The sequence below is a fragment of the Chrysemys picta genome, chromosome 1, assembly GCF_011386835.1.
Source record: "Chrysemys picta bellii isolate R12L10 chromosome 1, ASM1138683v2, whole genome shotgun sequence".
Classification (NCBI taxonomy): Eukaryota; Metazoa; Chordata; order Testudines; family Emydidae; genus Chrysemys; species Chrysemys picta.
In genome coordinates this window covers 79,627,331-79,647,780 of record NC_088791.1, presented here as the reverse complement: position 1 = coordinate 79,647,780, position 20,450 = coordinate 79,627,331, and the positions used below count along the sequence as shown (strand labels likewise).

At 43.0% G+C, this 20,450-nt stretch overlaps 2 protein-coding genes across 8 annotated transcripts in view; one reads left to right on the top strand and one right to left on the bottom strand.

The window, feature by feature from the left end:
- Window positions 1-2,668: 2,668 nt before the first annotated feature.
- On the bottom strand, window positions 2,669-6,247 carry LOC135974080 (SRRM2 protein homolog rsr-2-like). Its single transcript, XM_065560188.1, has 2 exons — window positions 5,270-6,247; window positions 2,669-4,201 (listed from the first exon to the last, which is right to left on the bottom strand). The coding sequence occupies exons 1-2, from the start codon at window positions 5,814-5,816 to the stop codon at window positions 3,687-3,689; spliced, it is 1,062 nt and encodes a 353-aa protein (XP_065416260.1). The 5' UTR covers window positions 5,817-6,247; the 3' UTR covers window positions 2,669-3,686.
- Window positions 6,248-7,981: 1,734 nt separating this feature from the next.
- KITLG (KIT ligand) overlaps window positions 7,982-20,450 on the top strand; it is an 89,746-nt gene continuing 77,277 nt past the window's right edge. For 2 of the 7 annotated variants that reach the window (XM_065560393.1, XM_065560398.1), the window contains exon 1: window positions 8,072-8,326. Coding sequence is in view for 4 of the 7 variants with exons in the window: in XM_005279125.5 (XP_005279182.2) it covers window positions 8,312-8,326 (15 nt within the window). In the remaining 3 variants the exon portion in view is untranslated. Of the gene's footprint in view, window positions 8,327-20,450 lie in introns of all 7 variants that reach the window. The other 5 variants (XM_024106953.3, XM_042859840.2, XM_005279125.5 and 2 more) reach the window with 4 other exon arrangements.

Below are 20,450 nucleotides of genomic sequence, written 5' to 3'. Positions count from 1 at the left end.
TGCACAACCATTAATTAATGTATCCTTGCAATACTTTTCAGATGGGAAACAGAAGTTATACCTGCAGTTTGTGGAATACATAGAGTTCTCCTGAGTTCCAGACCAGTGCCTGAACCACAAGATGCAGAAGGCAGACAAAATAAATACAGTACAGCACAACATGGTTTTCCTAACCTTGTCAGCTCAGAATCACATGGGAGCATGTGGATGATGTGACAGCGTACCCCATAAGGCTTTATGGGGGGACGTTTATAAATGTATGTATGATATAACTGGCTGTATGCTTGCTTGATTTCTAAGTAAGCTCTGTGAGGCATTTGGTCAGCTTCTTTAGGAAGGAATTCACCAGGTTAAGTACCTGATCAGGAAACACTTGGGGAACAATGCATCTTGGAATGCTCCAATCCACATGAGAAGTCTTCCTGGAGACATGCAAGATGCCATGTGGACAATGGCGTCGGCCTGCAAAGACTGAGTCATGCAGGGGCATGTGACTTGCCCAGGTGACTCCAAAACTCCATCTTGGAGCTGGACTTTGCAGAGGAGGGAGGAGGGGGGTCTCCACCCACAAGAGAGAGTCTATTTAAACCCAGGGGAGACCCCTCCATTTTGTCTTCAGCTGGCTAAAGAAGGAGCCTCTCCACCCCCCCCCCCCCCCAGGATACTTGAAGGAGACTGAAACAAAGGACAGTAACTGCAGGGGGTGTGAGTGATTGCTGGACCCAGGCTAAAAGGAGATTAGCCTGTAAAAGGGAGCACTCTGGAACTGGTGAGGAAATTATCTGTATTCAGTTTGATTAGGCATAGATTCGCGCATTTTATTTTATTTTGCTTGGTGACTTACTTTGTTCTGTCTGTTACTACTTTGAACCACTTAAATCCTACTGTCTGTATTTAATAAAATCACTTTCTATTTAGTAATTTACTCAGAGTATGTATTAATACCTGGGGGAGCAAACAACTGTGCATATCTCTCTATCAGTGTTATAGAGGGCGAACAATTTATGAGTTTGCCCTGCATAAGCTTTATGCAGGGTAAAACGGATTTATCTGGGTTTAGACCCCATTGGGAGTTGGGCATCTGAGTGCTAAAGACAAGCACGCTACTGCGAGCTGTTTTCAGGTAAACTTGCAGCTTTGGGACAAGTGATTCAGACCCTGGGTCTGTGTCTGGAGCCAGACGGGAGTGTCTGGCTCAGCAAGACAGGGTGCTGGAGTCCTGAGCTGGCAGGGAAAACAGAAGCAGGAGTAGTCTTTGCACATCGGGTGGCAGCTCCCAAGGGGGTTTCTGTGATCCAACCCGTCACAGATGACTCTACTGCAACATGGTAGTTCATGGTTTCTCCTCCTTTAGTAGCTCTATTTAGGTACTGACAAGGTCCCCATCATCATAGACTCATACATTCCAAGGCCAGAAAAGACCATTGTGATAACACAGGCCATAGAACTTCTCCAAAATAATTCCTAGAGCATCTCTTTTTGAAAAACCTCTAACCTTGATCTAAAAATGGTCAGTGAAGGAGAATCCACCATGATGTGTGGCAAACTGTTCTAACAGTTGAAATACTTTCTCTGTTAAAAAATGTACGCTTATTTCCACTTTAAACTTGTCTAGCTTCAACTTTCAGCCATTGGATCATATTATACCTTCTCTGCTAGATTAATGAACTCCGTTATTAAATATTTTTCCATGTAGGTACTTATAGATTGTAATCAAGTCACCCCTTACCCTTCTCTTCGTTTTGTTTAATAGATTGAGCTCCTTGAGTTTGTCACTGTAAGGGTATGTCTACACTACGGGATTAATCCGAATTTATATAATTCGGATTTGAAAAACAGGTTGTATAAAGTCGAAATGTATGCGGCCACATTAATTAATTCGGTGGTGTGCGTCCAAGTACCGGGGCTAGCGTCGATTTCTGCACCGTTGCACTGTGGGTAGCTATCCCATAGCTATCCCATAGTTCCCGCAGTCTCCCGCGCCCATTGGGATTGTGGGTTAAGGTCCCAGTGCCTGATGGGACAAAAAACATCGTCGCAGGTGGTTCTGGGTACAGCCTCACCTCCTCCCTCCCTCCTCCCTCCCTGCATGAAAGCAACGGACGGCAGACAACCATTTTCGCGCCTTTTTTCCTGGGTGGGTGAACACTGCAGACTCCATACCACGGCAAGCATGGAGCCCGCTGAGCTCAAGACAGCAGTCATGAACACTGTAAACACCTCGCGCGTTCTCGTGGAGTTTATGCTCAGCCAGGACCAGAAAAACGAGGCGAGGAGACAGCGGCGGCGGCAGCGCAGCGACAAGCATGATGAGGACATGGACACGGACACGGATACAGAATTCTGTGAAACCACGGGCCCCGGTGCTTTGGAGATCATGTTGTTAATGGGGCAGATTCTATCCATGGAACGCCGATTCTGGGCAAGGGAAACAAGCACAGACTGGTGGGACCGCATAGTGTTGCAGGTGTGGGACGATTCCCAGTGGCTGCGGAACTTTCGCATGCGTAAGGGCACTTTCATGGAACTTTGTGACTTGCTGTCCCCTGCCCTGAAATGCCAGAATACCAAGATGAAAGCAGCCCTCACAGTTGAGAAGCGCGTGGCGATAGCCCTGTGGAAGCTTGCAACGCCGTCAGTCGGGAATCAATTTGGAGTGGGCAAATCTACTGTGGGGGCTGCTGTGATGCAAGTAGCCAAAGCAATCACTCAGGTGCTGCTACGAAAGTTAGTGACTCTGGGAAATGTGCAGGCTATAGTGGATGGTTTTGCTGCAATGGGATTCCCTAACTGTGGTGGGGCGATAGACGGAACCCATATCCCTATCTTGGCACCGGAGCACCAAGCCACCGAGTACATAAACCGCAAGGGGTACTTTTCAATGGTGCTGCAAGCACTTGTGGATCACAAGGGACGTTTCACTAACATCAACGTGGGCTGGGCGGGAAGGGTTCATGACGCTCGCGTCTTCAGGAACACTACTCTGTTTAAAGGGCTGCAGCAAGGGACTTACTTTCCGGACCAGAAAATAACCGTTGGGGATGTTGAAATGCCAATAGTTATTCTTGGGGACCCCGCCTACCCCTTAATGCCATGGCTCATGAAGCCGTACACAGGCAGCCTGGACAGGAGTCAGGAGCTGTTTAACTACAGGCTAAGCAAGTGCAGAATGGTGGTAGAATGTGCATTTGGCCGTTTAAAAGGTCACTGGCGATCATTATTGACTCGCTCTGACCTCAGCCAAAGAAATCTCCCCATTGTTATTTCTGCTTGCTGTGTGCTCCACAATCTCTGTGAAAGTAAGGGGGAGACCTTTATGGTGGGGTGGGAGGCTGAGGCAAATCGCCTGGCTGCTGATTACGCGCAGCCAGACACCAGGGCGATTAGAAGAGCACACCAGGAAGCGCTGTGCATCAGAGAAGCTTTAAAAACCAGTTTCATGACTGGCCAGGCTACAGTGTGAAATATCTGTTTGTTTCTCCTTCATGAAAACCCGCCCCCTTTATTGACTCATTTTCTGTAAGGAACCCACCCTCCCCCTTCCCCCAGCTTTCTTTCAAACCAAATAAAGTCACTATCATTTAAAAATCATTTATTCTTTATTAATAGATTAGAAAAAGAGGGAGGGAACCCGGGTGGTATTTGGGAGGAGGATTGCTGGGAAGGAAAAAGCCACAAAGAAAAGGTTAAAAAAATGACAGCCTTTTGCTTGGGCTGTCTACTGGGGTGGAATGGGAAGGTGTACGGAGCCTCCCCCCGCGTGTTCTTACACGTCTGGGTGAGGAGGATACGGAACATGGGGAGGGGGGAGGGTGGAACAGGGGTTGAAGCGGCAGTCTGTTTTCCAGCAGCCGTTCCTGAAGCTCCACCAGACGCCGGAGCATGTCTGTTTGCTCACGCAGCAGCCCCAGCGTTGCATCCTTGCTCCTCTGGTCTTCCTGCCGCCACCTCTCATCTCGAGCGTCCCTCCTGTCCTCACGTTGGTCCCTCCGGTCCTCACGTTGGTCCCTCCTGTCCTCACGTTCACTGGCTTCTTTCCTATACTTTGAAACTGTTTCCTTCCACTCATTCAGATTAGCTCTGTCACTGCGGCTGGATTCCATAATTTCAGAAAACATCTCGTCTCGCGTTCTCTTCTTACGACGCCTTATCTGTGATAACCTTCGGGATGGAGGAGGGATGCTTGAGGAATTTGCAGCTGCTGTAGGTAGGGGAAAAAAGAGAGAATTGTTTAAAAAGCTACATTTTGCAGAACAATGCTTATACTCTTTCACGGTGACCAACACTATTCACATTACATAGCACATGTGATTTCTGTGCAAGGTCGCATTTTGCCTCTTAATGCTGAGTGCCTGTGGCTTTGCTGCTAGAGATCACAGGTCTGGGCAACAGAATTCGGCTTGCATGCGGCCATGGTAAGCCATTGTTTTACAGCTTCTGCGCCCTCCTTTCCCACATACCAAGCATAGCCTGTAGAGTGCTGCGGTTTTTCTGTTAACATTCAGCAGCAGCAGCAGAAAACAAACTAACCACCCCCCCTCTCGCCATGAATTCTCTGGGATGATCGCTGTATCCCTCCCCCCCACCGCGTGGCTGGTATCAGGGAAGATCCCTGCAGGCACCAAACTAACCACCACCCCCCCGCCGCCCCCCTCCCGCCATGAATTCTCTGGGATGATCACGGTACCCCTCCCCCCACCGCGTGGCTGGTAACACGGAAGTTCCCTGCTAGCCAAACGCGAAAAACTCAGGGCCAATTTCCCATCTGCGCTTGGCTAACTGCAGGGAAGGATTTATTTTCCGCCACAGGCAAACAGCCCAGTAGGAACGGCCACCTCTGTCCCCTTAATTAAGTTCCCGTATTTCAACCAGGTTACCAGGAGTGATATCACTCTCCTGAGGATTACACAACAAGATAAAGAATGGATGTTGCTTGAATGCCAGCAAACACCGGGACCATACGCTGCCAGGCTTTGTCAGGCAATGATACCAGATTACTTGCTGCAAGCATGGCATGGTCAAGTGTCCTACCATGGAGGAGGGAATAAGGATGCACTGCCCAGAAACCTTCTGGCAAGGCTTTCGGAGTACCTCCAGGAGAGCTTCATGGAGATGTCCCTGGAGGATTTCCGCTCCATCCCCAGACACGTTAACAGACTTTTCCAGTAGCTGAACTGACCGCGAATGCATCCCAAGTCCTCAGGGCAAAGTAATCATTAAAAACCGTTTGCTTTTAAAACAAGTTTTATATTTTAAAAGGTAAACTCACCTGAGGTCCCTTCCATGGGGTCAGAGTCTTGGGTACTGGCTTGGGAGGCTTGGGAGGGTACTTCAGTCAGGGTGAGAAAAAGATCCTGGCTGTTGGGGAGAACGGAGTGCTGTGTGATCTCTGCAAGCTCATCCTCATCCTCCTCCTCCTCCTCTCCCCCATCGGCAGAATCCTCAGGCGTCGCTGATGAGACTATCCCCGACCCAGAATCCACGATCACAGGTGGGGTAGTGGTGGCAGCCCACCCTAGAATTGCATGCAGCTCGGCGTAGAAGCGGCATGTCCGCGGCTCTGACCCGGAGCGACCGTTTGCCTCCTTTGTTTTTTGATACGCTTGTCTGAGCTCCTTGACTTTCACGCGGCACTGCTCAGAGTCCCTATTGTGGCCTCTCTCCATCATGCCCTTGGAGATTTTTTCAAAAGTTTTTGCATTTCGTCTTTTAGAACGAAGTTCTGCAAGCACTGAATCCTCTCCCCATACAGCGATCAGATCCAGTACCTCCCTCACGGTCCATGCTGGTGCTCTTTTTCGATTATCAGCCTGCATGGTTACCTGTGCTGATGAGCTATCTGTGGTTACCTGTGCTCTCCACGCTGGGCAAACAGGAAATGAAATTCAAATGTTCACGGGGCTTTTCCTGTCTACCTGGCCAGTGCATCCGAGTTTAGATTGCTGTCCAGAGCGGTCACAATGATGCACTGTGGGATAGCTCCCGGAGGCCAATACCATCGAATTGCGGCCACACTATCCCTAATTCGAAATGTTAAAATCGATTTTGGCGCTACTCCGCTCGTCGGGGTGGAGTACAGAAATCGATTTAAAGGGCCCTTTACATCGAAATAAATAGCGTCGTTGTGAGGACGGTTACAGGGTAAATTCGAATTAAAGCTGATAAATCCGAATTAAAGTCGTAGTGTAGACCAGGCCTAAGGCAGGTATCCCAGTGCCTCCCAGGTACTTTGAAACAACCCTGCCAGGTAAGAGAAATATCTTGATTAATTTAGAATGGGGGAGGTGTTATATATTTTATGTGTGAGTTCTGTGTTGTTTACACTGAAACCTTGAAGAGTGTCTTCACCACACTTTTGTTTTTAATCCCAATCTCTTGTTCTAAAAGCTAAATTATGCCCTCTGATATACTGATGGAGCTTTCATTGGTTTCAATGGGAGCAACATCTGAGTAAATCTTCCCTGAAACATTTCCTACACACACATAGAGCATGAGTGGCAAGATGAGCTAGCTATCCCGAGTACATATCTAGGGTCTCAGATGGGTTAGCCACAGCTACACACTATTTTTAGTGTGCTAGGTTGATCAGAGCTAGCATAAGTATGTCTCCTCAAGCTGGGACTTACATCTCCAACTCAAAGTGTAGACATATCCTTAAAAACTGAAATCCTGCCCACATGGAAGTTAATGGCAAAACTTCTGCCAACTTCAGTGGGGCCAGAATTTCTCCCTAAGTGTTTCAAAAAGAACAAGACTACCATAGTAAGAGCTAGTCTAACACTCAAAGGTCATTCAAGTCATCTTAATTACTCCTTTTCTTCTCTCCTAAATCTGTGAAATTTTCTTGCCTTCCCCTCTTCCAACTTCCCGGCTTGCAATATGCACTTCTAGGTTGTTTGTTCCTCTCACCATGTCACTCTGGTGAGTCTTCGCTCATTCACCTGTCTGTTATGCATCTGATACTGTGCAGTAGCTGTAGCTCACAAACTCGCCATTTCCAGAAGTGACAGCTAAGGGATCTTAGAGCCTTTGTCTCTCTCCTTCTCTGGCTTCTGTAACTCCACATACAAGAATTGTTCTTTCCTATGTAGAAATACAGTAACACACCTCAATCCAAAATTTTGTCCTTTCTAATTATTTTTTCTTTGCAGTTCTCTACAAGGTCTTAGTGCTAGATTTCTCTGTACCAAATCCTGGGTTTTTTTAATTCTTTTATTTTTTACAAGTGTGCAGTTCATGGATTTTAAGGTTACATGCTATGCTACAACCTTAAGAAAAAAGCACTGGCAACTATTTCTCAAGATGCAGGTATATTATTTTCTCCTTCTTTTGCCTGAACCCTCAGTTGAACTGGAACTCTTCTTGGCACTGAGGCAAGGGAGGAAAGAGGGCAACTATGGCTAAAAGCGATCTTTGCACTCCCTCACTCCTCAGGGCTGCCTGGGGCTGGTTCAGCTCCCAGCATGATTTAAAGGAGCCTTAGGGCTGCTCTAATTGTTTCTAACTTGCAACAGCTTCTAGGGACCAATAAGCCAAATGGTGACTGCTACTCTAGTCTTGCCACCTCTCTCCAAACAGATGTCTAAACAGTAAAGGGCCCACTTATTGTTGCCCCCATACCCTGTGTGCAAAGTGGGTGTAAAAGGCTCCCACTCCGATCTGTCAGCACCCTGTGCTGACTTTGGCCTGCACCAAGTACAGCACAGCAGTATACACCCACTACTGGAACAATTTGTATAGTGGGGGTGATGAGAGCCACTGAACCAAACTGTGAACCCCATACTTGATGGAAAGCTCGACAAGCCAACACCCTGGCCTGGGAATTAAACCCAACCAGCGCAGGGCAGCGAGCCCCTGGCTAAGGCCTGCCCCAAGGGGAGGGTCAGGTTGGGTTTCCCGCCCGTGGTGGGAGCGGACAAACCCGGCTTGGTAACGCGTTGAACTTCCCTCTCTGTTGGCGCGGCGTCTGCTCCCCATTCCTGGAGACTGTGGGAGGAGAGGGAGGGGAAAGGCGTGTCTCGCCCCGGCTCAGGCTGCCGCTGCTTCTACTGCGCCTGCTGCTGGAGGCAGAGCGGCGCTATAAAAGAACTGGCGCGGCGCCGGCTTCGGTCTCAGTCAGCGCCTCTGCTCACGCCGTGGAGACAGCGAGCAGCGCGGCTTGCGAGCCAAGGGGCCGGGGAGAGAGTGGGCGCTCGCTCCGGGCAACCCCAATGCGTGGACTATCTGCCGCTGCACTATGCTGGAGCCACAGTGCCGCTGAACGGAGATTGCACGCGGCCGGCTGGGCTGGATTGCAGCGCTGTCTTTCCTTATGAAGAAGACACAAGTGAGTACATAGACCCAGCGCACTTCAGGAGGCAGGGAGCATCCGAGGTGCTGGGGGGATGGAGAGCTAAAGGAGGCGCGCAGCTCAATGGGAACTTTTCTAAAAAAAAAAAATTGTGTGCTGGGGACGAATCTGTTCACTGGCCAGATCCATGCAAATAAAAGCGTTCAAGATGCAGGCGCTAGAGGTAATTTGGGAGCCAGCTTGCTTTACCTGGCTGTGTAAATGGCTTTAGGTGAGACCAGCTGCTGTGCGATAAGACCTACTTCAGGCTCTGGAGTATTAAAGGGCTTAGTTTATTAAAGTCTGGGTTATTAGAGAGACTCATAGCTGCTAACACATGGATTTGGGTGGAATAGAAATGTAAACTCCTTTCCCACCACCTAAGCCTCAGCAGGTTGGCTGCTTCAGTTTCAGCTGTCACTAACGCGAGACAGTGCTAGCATAGGAAACGGGAGGTTCTGGACGCCTTGCAAGGGCAGATCGGTTCCAATGATTAATAATAACATTGCTATTTTACGGAGGTGGGGGGGCTTGAAGAATTCCTTCCGATCAGCAATGTCTCGTGTACCAAGCAATTTGTGTAAAAGTTCCAAGAAAGGTCTGAAGTAAAAATCCAATCATAGAAGATCTCAGAAGTCAGTTGGGAACATGACCTCAATAAATAAGTTACATATGTTGTGTGTGATAGACACATTAGAAAGGTATGTGCTAAACACAGTGGACCCACAACATGAAATAACTCGAGGCGAAATATAGTTCATGGTCACTAGCTTCATTCAAGTAGCTTGTACTATATAGCATGTCAGATAAATTTTTAGATGGCTATTTGGCATTCTTCCCCTTGCCCTTTCCCACCCCAGTAATAAAGAATTGCTCTGTACATTTGGTGGAGTATGTGCCATTATTTCTCCAAGTTCTATGTGAGATTACAATTACTGTACTGTTTACATTTTTAAAAGGGGGTGAGGGAAGGCACAGTTGGTCAGAAGGCAGCAGGAAAATAATCTTATTTAAAAAATCACCAGAAACTGTTTGTTAAAGGCAAGAGTTTAGGGCCTGACTCTGCAAGCTGCTGAGTACCCTCAACTCCCACTGACATCAGAGAAAGCCAAGGGTACCTCAGAAGATCACGCTGTTGGAGAGGGGTAAGGAATAGTGGAACTCATGCTCTACTCTCACTGCTCCCTTTGGTGAGCAGCTGCTACCCTTCTGGTGACTGCTGGTTCCCCTTTCTCCTTATCTGGAGTCTCCCCACTTTGCTGCTCTCTTCTCCCTCTTGGTTACTGCTGCACACACGTGGTCCCTTTCCCTGATCGTTCATTTAGAGCCTCGGTGTACATCTAGGACTAACGTGCTACGGTTTAAAAAAAAAAAAAATTCATGCTGAAAAAAAATCAGGAAAAATTTCCTATCTGTGATCTACTAAGCGGATAATAGTCTCCCAAGAGAAGTAGTGGAACAGGAAGCCCCCATCATTTGGAATGTTTAAAATTGGCCCGGAGATGGCAGTAGAAAATATACTGTGTAGGGACAAGAACTTTCCGGCAATAGCTCTAGGTGTCAGCACTAATTAATCTTTTCCATCTTTAATTTCTGTGACATCTAACCACATGTTTATACTAAAATGATCAAGTATGTAAATTGCCATGTCTTAACATTCACTTGAGTTGAATGGGGGTCGCTGACACCTCCAAACTATTGTTTCAAACCTTGTGAGCAAACTCAGCAAAGCAGCAGTGAACATATTATTCATTAGTGTTGCTTTGCTATAATATTTGTTTATACTTTCATTTAAAATGGGTTGGATACCAGAAGAGCCAGCATGTTGTTCTAACCCATATCAGCTTACTTTTAAACTTGTTTATGGGGAACAGAATGGAATTGTTCAGCAAGGATTATGGCAAAGTAACTTACAGTCCTAGTGAAAGGAAATGTTCAACTTTTTTTTAAAAATCAAAACATTTCCCCAAATTCACAAGTACAGAGCAAAGCAGGCATAATGGAGCCCACCCATTCAGCTGGGAAAAGCAGGAAGTCCTGGCATTCCATAGCATATGGCTTAGCTCAGGGGTTTTCAAATCATGGCTTAGCTTTGCGGAACTGCTTCTGTCACTGCTGTGAAGCAACTTGTCAGCCTTCAAGCAGTTGAGCTTCCCTTCCCCGTCTAAACTTTCCCGCCTCCCCCATCTAAACTTAACCCATTCCCCCAAAACAAGCCACCAAACAACACAATAATTTGCATCCTGCAGAGCTTTTGCTTGTTCTTTTCTGAATTCAACCTGTGATCTAAAGTGATGGGTTAGCAAACCGACAGGAGGAGAAAACCAAACCAATCATCATCCTGAAGAGATCAAAGCAGAGGGAACTGTAAACTGAAAGATTTTTTTTTCACTAAAACTATCCATTTCTACATGCAGAGAAAGAAAACTAATAACACAGATACAAAATGGGGTGTTTAACCAAATAGTGGAATTGCATTGACGTGAGTTAGTATTGTCTTGTTACTCCTTTTTTACATAAACATCCATTATGATTGCTGCAGAGAAAAGGAGGGGGATTGGAAGGCTGGGAAGGAAGTTGTTCACTAGATCTGTGTTAAGAAAGGTCAAGCTGAACAGGATCAAACTGCCTTGAAAAACTACTTAAATAGAAGGGGGGGGGGAAAAAGGATCCCGGTTTCTTACGTTTAAGATAATGTTACACAAGATAAGGTGTTTAACTATTTCAGCTAACAGAGTGGTAGCCGTGTTAGTCTGTCTGTATCAGCAAAAATAACGCTTTTAAAGCTTATGCTCAAATAAATTTGTTAGTCTCTAAGGAGCCACAAGTATTCCTCGTTCTTTTTATTTCAGCTAAGGGACTAGTTGAGGGATACATATCTACAAATAAAGTGCTGATGGACAGTGGGGAAAAAATGCGCTGTTAAAAACTAAACTTGGTACAACAGAACATGATCAAGTTTATCATTTTATTTGCAGCAGTCATACAGTCTGTGACCTGACAAAATTAGGGATACTGCAAAGAATTGGTTCATCAATAATTTAAATGCTGAAACTGTTTCTTCAAAAAGTATGTATTTTGGTTTAAAAAAAAATCATCTCTATTTTAAACACACCAACAGCTCCTGGCTGTGTCAAAAAATGATGGTAATTCTCTTTTTAAAATATGATTTAACATTTAGGGTCCAATCCTGCAAGTTTTTACTATGTGAATAGTCCCATTGAAGTAATCTAATTGAAGGATTACTCTCATAAGAGGATTTGCAGGATTATGCTCTTAGTAATTAAACATTAATACTGGAAGTGAGTCTATATTCTTTTACATACTAATATTAAAACAAACACTATCACTTATAGCAAAACAACCTTTTTAAATGTGAGGAAATATGGTGAGTAATGATGCTATAATACAGTTTACCAGAATATTGAATCTTTCTCACGCTTCTTATCAAACTGTCTGTACTGGGCTATCTGGATTATCACTTCAAAATTTTTTTCTCGTACTTAATTGGCCTCTCAGAGTTGGTAAAACAACTCCCACCTTTTCATGCTCTCTGTATGTGTATATATATCTCCTCAATATATGTTCCATACTATGCATCCAAAGAAGTGGGCTGTAGTCCATGAAAGCTTATGCTCAAATAAATTTGTTAGTCTCTAAGGTGCCACAAGTACTCCTGTTCTTTTTGCAGAACAGACTAACACGGCTGCTACTCTGAAACCAGAATATTTAGTAAATCTCTATCTTTCTTATTCTTTGCTTAATTAAAGGACAATCTAAATTGGTTCAAATCATTAAGAAACAGTACAGGAAGGGGTCATCACACAGAGCTAACTAGAAAAACTGGAGCAAGTGATAGTGGCACCCACTATTGAAATGGCTAAATGTTTCAGAATTTTGACCTGCAGCATCAGGCTAGACACAACCTCCTGGAGACCTTAGTAGTGGAAAAGAGCTTAAGGCAAAATGAAACTTTTCACTGTTGAATGGGTGCATTCATTTCCAGTGGTTACATGACCTTCTGGGCTTCATTCAAGGGACAGTCCTAGCTTTACTACATTCTTTGCCACTGGAGAGGAAGCCTGTGTATTAGTATGAAGTACAATCAAACGATATAAGAAGGAAGCTGGCAGAAAGCAGAGAAGCAAATTATATATTTCTGTCCTGCATAATAGCATGCTAAAACAAAAAAGGAAAATGTGGATCCAGTGCAAAACAATGCATTCAGAGGCATTCCCAACAAACAAAAGTTGAACTTCTGCTCAGTCTCTCCTGTCCTGCACAATTGTTCAAATGGCCTGCAGTGTATAGCTCTCTTTCTCCTCTTGAAGTCCACAGAAGTAAAGTATGGATCTCCACAAGTGCTGCTTGGGAGACAGAACAGAATGTCTAGGAGCTAGGATACCATACCATGACCAGTCCTCAAAGAACTGAGCTGAGAGTCCAGATAGGGTTCCCTCCCCACCCAGTTTTGATTCTGTCTCTAGAAGACCAGTTTACTTAGTTTGTTGTGAACAGTGCACTATGAACACTCTGAGGGAAGGCTTATGAAGAAACACCAGCAGGATGGTCTAAAAGACTGCTGTCTCTTTGGGGGGTGCTTTTGGATATTTAATATGATGATTTGCCCTGCCTGCTTGCATTTCATGTCCATGGGTTTGTGTTCCTGTAATTTGTGATTCAGTGTAGGGGGAAATTTCTTGTATAATATGAAATATGTCCCAATAATCTATTTCGGACATGTAAGTCTGACTTTATCACTGAAATTCACATTGTCCTCTTGTTCAACAAGTTAAAATTGAGATGCTAGCTAAAGTTACCGCTGTCCTGTCAGTTTGATGTTATGTGGCTTACTGGTACACTGGCTCATGTAATCACCATATGGTGCAAAAGTTCATTGTTGGCAAAATGTTCACTTTGGCTTCGGGAGGGCAATGCTAAATATGTAGCATGTAAACATAGCACCCATTTATTTAAAGCAAAGCATGAAAAATATCCCTCTACGCAATTCCATTTGAGTGGTGTGGGAACTGACAGATGGAAGAGTTTATTCTATATTTGGTCTTTGGTATGCCAGATTAGTTAACCTTCCAAATACACTGCAAACTAATCTGTTTTTTCCTGGGATTTGGGATGAGAGAGATGGAAGAATATAACGTGAGTGGAGAGAGGAAGTTAACTTTTTTGACTTTTATTTGCTGGTAATTATCTGAGCTGGGACAGTGTATTTAATTGTATTTATGAATTTTTATTTTGTGAGTTTTTAATATATGAACACACATTTAATGTAGTAAATAAATTCTTGTATACAGCATATATTGATTGTGGTGGGAGGTTTTAATTATTATTACCAGACGTAAGTGTAAATATTATCAGATGTGTATCCGTTTAAGAATGAAAATGAATACACTTAGGATCTGCCAGGAAAAAATAAAATTCTGGGTCAACTATTTTTGATTAAAACAATGTCCATGCAAAATTGTTGAGGTTAATGAAGGCTGATAAATTATTTCCACTGAGATAAGTGTCTACCCAATTTAGTAACTTAGATTAGCAAATACTATGGGTCATGATAACATAGGCGATAAACTATATTAGGTGAATGGTGGTTGTGGATGAGGAAACCATTCTAAAACTATCTTTAAGAACTGTACTCTAGGTTTAGATCTCTTTGGGTCCTTGCACACCCCAAACCTCCATTGACTTTAATGACAGTTTCTGGACATGCAAGAATTATAAGATTTGGCCCCTTCGCTCTGACCTCATCTGCTTTTCAGAAACTACTGTATGACACATATCAAGTTGAGTCTCCTGACCTAATTAAAGCAAAGTTCATTCTTGGAAATGCATATAGGACTGAACTGTGTGGCCAAATCATTCCACATGCTGAAGTCAAGATCCGAAGAAGTGGGCTATAGTCCACGAAAGCTTATGCTCTAATAAATTTGTTAGTCTCTAAGGTGCCACAAGTCCTCCTGTTCTTCTTTTATCAGGAAGACAGTTTTTGTTCTATTTACAGTGCTAGAGACTGACCATATTTTAACCCAGTTAATGAGCAATCATCACTGTAGTATCTGAGCACCTTATAATCTTTTACTGTATGGATCCTCACCAGGTCCTTTGAGAGATGGAAATACTATTATTATATTACACATGTGAAACTGAGTCACAGAGAGACTAAGGCCCAGAATTTTAACGGCATTGCAAGGCCTAAGTGACTTAGAGTGTAATCCCATTTTCAGTAATGACTTAGGCATTTAGGCTCTTAAGTCTCATTGAAAGTCACTTATCTCTAAAATGGTAGCCTAAGTGAATCACAAAGGGTATGCAGTGGAGCAGGGAATTAAACCCTGATCTCCTGAATTACAGGCTAGTGCCCCAAACACTGAAACCATCTTTCCTCCCTATTGAGGAAACTTCTGTAGTTTCTTTAGTATGAAAAAGACCTCTTACTTGTTACGTTAATGTTGCATACACAGGAATGGTTAAAACATTGTTGTATTTTTTAACTTGATTCAAATTAAGGGCCTGATTTCGCCACCCTTACTCACATCTAGTAGTCCCATTGATTTTTAGTAAGATATTGCACATCGTGAGTAAGCATTGCAGAATCTGTCTCTAATAATTTAGATATGTTAGACCTATGACTTTTTTTTTTAATCTGAGAGTTTTCTATTACAATTTAATAGAAGATTAATTAAAAAATGTTGCCTAAAGAACATACTCAGTTTTTTCCAAATATAATTGTAATTGTTTTTAAATAATGTGACCTAACATAGTAACTTCCCCAGATATATATTTAATTGAAATGTATATAACTGGTGTTAATGATGGGTAGCTCTAAAGGTTTGGAAACTTGTTATAGATGCTTATCTAATTATTTGATTAGTTTGTGAATTTTTCTAGCTCCCTTTACTTTACAATCTCCCCTCTTGTCTCCAGCATTCCTTACGTGCCTCCTTACTTGTTATGTATCAGTCCTGCATCTGAAGAAGTGAGGTTCTTACCCACGAAAGCTTATGCTCCCAGCACTTCTGTTAGTCTCAAAGGTGCCACAGGACCCTCTGTTGCTTCTTACTTGTTATATTGCTCTCCTATTAGGAGAATGGACCCAGATCAATACCCAGTGTCCTCTCCAGAAATTATTCTTCCAATTGTGGGCTTATAGATCTCGCTGTCTGTGGAAAGTTTGATTTTCTCTGCAACTAATATCCTTATAAAAATTATGTCTCACAATTGATTAAAAAATGAATTGCAATTAATTGCACAATTCAAAAAATGAATTGCGAAATTTAAAAAATTAATGGCATGATTAATCAAAATTAAACACACTGTTAAACAATAATAGAATACCATTTATTTTAAATATTTTTGGATGTTTTCTACATTTTCAAATATATTGATTTCAATTATAACACAGCATACAAAGTGTACAATGCTCACTTTATATTTTTATTACAAATATTTGCATTGTAAAAAAAACAAAAGAAATAGTATTTTTCAATTCACCTAATACAAGTACTGTAGTGCAATCACTTTATCATGAAAGTTGAACTTATAAATGTATAATTATGTACAAAAAATAACTACATTCAAAAATTAAAAAATATAAAACTTTAGACTAGTGGTGGGCAACCTGCATCCTGCAGGTCGCACATGGCCTGTCAGGGTAATCCGCTGGCGGACCCCGAGACAGTTTATTTACATTGACTGTCCGCAGGCACGGCGCCCCCGCAGCTCCCAGTGGCCGCGGTTCGCTCTTCCCGGCCAATGGGAGCTGTGGGAAGTGGCGGCCAGCATGTCCCTGTGGCTTCCCGCAGCTCCTGTTGGCCGGGAATGACAAACTGTGGCTGCTGGGAGCTGCAGTGGGCCATGCCTGCAGACAGTCAATGTAAACAAAATGTCTCCTGGCTCGCCAGCGGATTACCCTGATGGGCTGCATGCCAAAGGTTACCGACCCCTGAACTAGATGATCACAATGGTCCCTTCTGACCTTAAAGTCTATGAGCACAGCTGTGATATGCCAAGTAGTAATTTGTCTCTGGAAAAAGCAAGAAAGATTACCTGAAATATATGCCAAAAATAAAATCGGTATCAGTTCTTTGACAATGACCTCTTCAGAAGTGAAAGATATTGCTACTGAACAGTAATGCCAAGGCAGGCAATAAATAACACTGCTCTACATCCAAAATGCTTCTGAAATAAATGTAGTCAAACTTTACTAATTCTGGGTCACTGAGAATGAAAATGATGCTTAAAATTGTTGATTGGCTCTAGTTTTCAAGATATGCTATTGAGTCAGTATATATGACCCTTGACTTGGGAATGGCGGAGGATAAGTGAGTTATAACGGGAAGGGATCTCAATTTAAACCAGAAATGACTAAAATACATCTTTGACTGGATCTATGAATAAATTCATGACTGGGTTTGGCCAGTACTTGCTTTTTAGGCAAAACAATGAATGATGCAATCTGAAGCTGGTATTGCGTCATACATGATATGAATTGCATCATGTTATTCCTAGAAGTCATGGATGGTGCAATCATAACTAAGCTTACATCACTCTGCTGAACAAATTGCCCTATATCAGCTCTAGAAATCATACAGTGTCGTGCTCTTATTTGTCAGTCTTTGATTTTGCAAAGGGACACATTTCTGTTTAGCCAAAGTGAGCAGAGATGGCTCGTACTTGTGTGAACAGTGCAGATAACTTCTGCTATGTTTGTGGTGAAGTGACTTTTGCATCACAAAAGTGCAGTATAACCACTATGATTAAGAAAGCCTATCACCTTTATTTTGGCTGCAAAATTGGAGATCAGGACAAGAGGTAGGCCCCATACATATGCTGCAACACTTGTGCAACAAATCTTCGCCAGTGGTTGAACAGGAAAAGGAAATCTATGCCTTTTGCAGTGCCAATGATTTGGAGAGAGCCAACAGATCATACCAGCAATTGTTACTTCTGCATGGTGCCTCCAGTTGGGAAAGGTGTGTCAAAAAAGAAAAAGTGGACTGTGCATTATCCAAACATTCCATCAGCTATACGCCCAGTACCCCACGGAGAAGGACTGCCGGTTCCTGATGCACCAGAATCATTCTCACTTGAGTCAGACGAGGAAGAGGATGAAACTTCTGGTCCTGAACCATCAATGTCACAGGACCCACATTTTCTCCCATCCTCCTCCTCTGAACCACACCTCATAACACAAGGTGAACTGAATGACCTTGTCAGGGATTTGGAACTACCCAAGAGTAAGACAGAGCTGTTGGGCTCCAGACTACAGCAGTGGAATCTCCTGGCAGGTGATGTTAGGGTTTCCACGTTCTGTGATCGTCAAAAGGATCTTGTCCCATTCTTCTTCATGGAAGGTGATCTTGTAGCCTGCAACAACATCAATGGTGTGATGGCAGCCCTCAACATCGTTCACGATCCAGATGAGTGGAGACTGTTCATTGATTCATCGAAGACGAGTCTTAAAGCTGTTTTACTGCATAATGGCAATGTTTTGCCATCAATTCCAGTTGGTCATGCAGTCCATATGAAGGAAACCTTTGACAACATGAAACAACTTTTGAGGTGCATAAACTATGACCAACATCAGTGGCTGCTTTGTGGCCATTTGAAGGTTGTTGCTCTCTTGCTTGGTCTGCAGACTGGATACACAAAGTACTGCTGTTTTCTCTGCGAATGGGATAGTCGTGCAAGAGATTCCCACTACATCAAGAAAGATTGGCCACTCCGACAGTCATTGGAGCCTGGGAGGAAAAGTGTTCAGCATCCACCACTTGTTGAATCAAAGAAGATTTTGTTACCACCCTTACACATTAAGCTGGGTCTCATGAAGAACTTTGTCAAGGCCATTGACAAAACACAAGCAGCTTTCAAGTACCTCTGGAAAATTTCCAAGGTTAAGTGAAGCTAAGATAAAGGAAGGTGTCTTTGTTGGTCCTCAGATTCGTGAACTTCTTCAAGATGATGCATTTGACCATGCACTGCGTGGCAAGGAAAAGATGGCATGGAGAGCCTTCCAGTTAGTGGCAATAAATTTTCTCGGAAACAACAAGGCAGACAACTACAGGTTGTTGGTGGAAAACCTCCTCAAGGCATACAAAAGCCTTGGTTGCAACATGTCACTAAAGATACATTTTTTGCACTCTCGTCTAGATTTTTTTTTTCCACTGAACTGCGGAGCAGTGAGCGACGAGCACAGAGAGCGATTTCACCAGGACATTACAACAATGGAGAAACGCTATCAGGACAAATGCTGGACAGTGACAAGAGATGCTCCATTTAATGAATACAGGAGACAAGCCAAGAAGCTCCGAGTAGACACTGAATAGGACTAAACTATGTACATAATAGTTTTTTGCCTTTTGTTTCATAATAAATTTTATTTATATAACCCTTTTGCTGATTTTTAAAGTGTTACATAAACAGGACAGGTGAAATATTATCATGTAAAGCAACCATAAACACATGAAAAGACCTAGGTTTACAATTTATGATTAAAACTCTACTATCTACACAATATACATAGACATAACATGTACAAACTTAAATATCTTAGAAACAGTAGCCAATCAGTTGTTTTAATTGTCATATTTGAATTCAGCACATCAAAATACATAATAAATAGCACATTTTATCTCTGAAGCAGACTACTTCTCAAAAATTGTAGACCAGTGTAATGGCCCAACATCCTGCTTTCTTGTGTTTCTCCCCATGTGAGAGTCTCTTCAGGGATAACCCATTGCAGGAAAAGCTCTGTCAGACCTGCTTATCTCATAATCTTTAAAAGGCTCTTCCATGAGCTATAGGACTGTAAAATTCAAGAGTATGGATCTAAATCCCTTTGAAATTTTTATTAGGGCTGTCAATTGCCGTTAAGTCATATGATTGACTCAAAAAAATTAAATGTGCTTTAATTGCAGTTTTAATTGCACTGTTAAACAATAAACTACCAATTGAAATTTATTAAATATTTGGATGTTTTTCTATATTTTCAAATATATTGATTTCAATTACAACACAGAACATAAAGTGGATTACCCTAATGGGCCATGTGCCGAATGTTGCCAACCCCTGATCTAGTCTGACCTGCATATTGCAGGCCATTCCTGAAATAGACCCCTAACCTCTGGTTGAGTTACTCAAGTCCTCAAACCATGGTTTAAATACTCCAAGTTACAGAGAATCCACTGTTTATTCTAGTTTAAATCTGCAAGTGACCTTTGCCTCATGCTGTAGAGGAAGGTGAAAACCCCCCAGGTGCTCATTCTCATTTCCCACGTGTGATAGTGGTTGCCATTATAAAGTCAACATTTGCTAACAGTGACCACATTGTGGTATCTGAGATACCAGTTTTTTTCATACACCAAGAATAAGAAATAACTTTAACTGTGAATTAACTGTTGCCAAAGGGTGATTTCCCCTCCCCCGCACAGTGGTGACCACTGCACATTTACTCCTGTAGCATTTCTATTCTGTTGACAATACCAGATAATGGGCAATGGTGCTTTAAACTCATGTAAGATGGAATTGTTCAATTGTATAAGAACTGATCATATGTGTAGGCTAGAGTGAAGGGAAAGTGTTTAAACTTCAAAGATCGGTCTTCTATTCTTTCCTTTTTTTTTTTTTTTTCTTCTCCAAGATCTGAATCCCTGTAAGTACGTGTCTTGGAACACGAAATTTTGCTTGCTTTACTGCATAGGCAATTCTGTGAAAGTGCTGTCGAACTTCTTTATAGTGCAGGGACATGCAAAATGGAAGGAGTGAATGCAGTGCTTCATTTATAATGAAAGAGGTACTGGTGCTCAAGCAAATAGGGGCCGGGCCTGCTCAAGCAGTTTTTTACATTCATAACTGATGCAGCAATAAATTATGAAGCCTAAAGGTGCTGGGGCTCAGCCCTGGCACAAATTAAGCACTGAGTGAATAAGTCTAAGGAGAACTAAAGCAAACTTTTTTTTTTTCCCTTGCTGTTATACTGAAAATATTTGATCATGTGGGCTTGGCCCAATGGGAATAAATTTGATATAGCACAGTTGACATCTCAACAGTAAAGTGACATGGATGTTGTATTGTGGAGGGACAGTGCTATTTGAAGCTCTGTTCA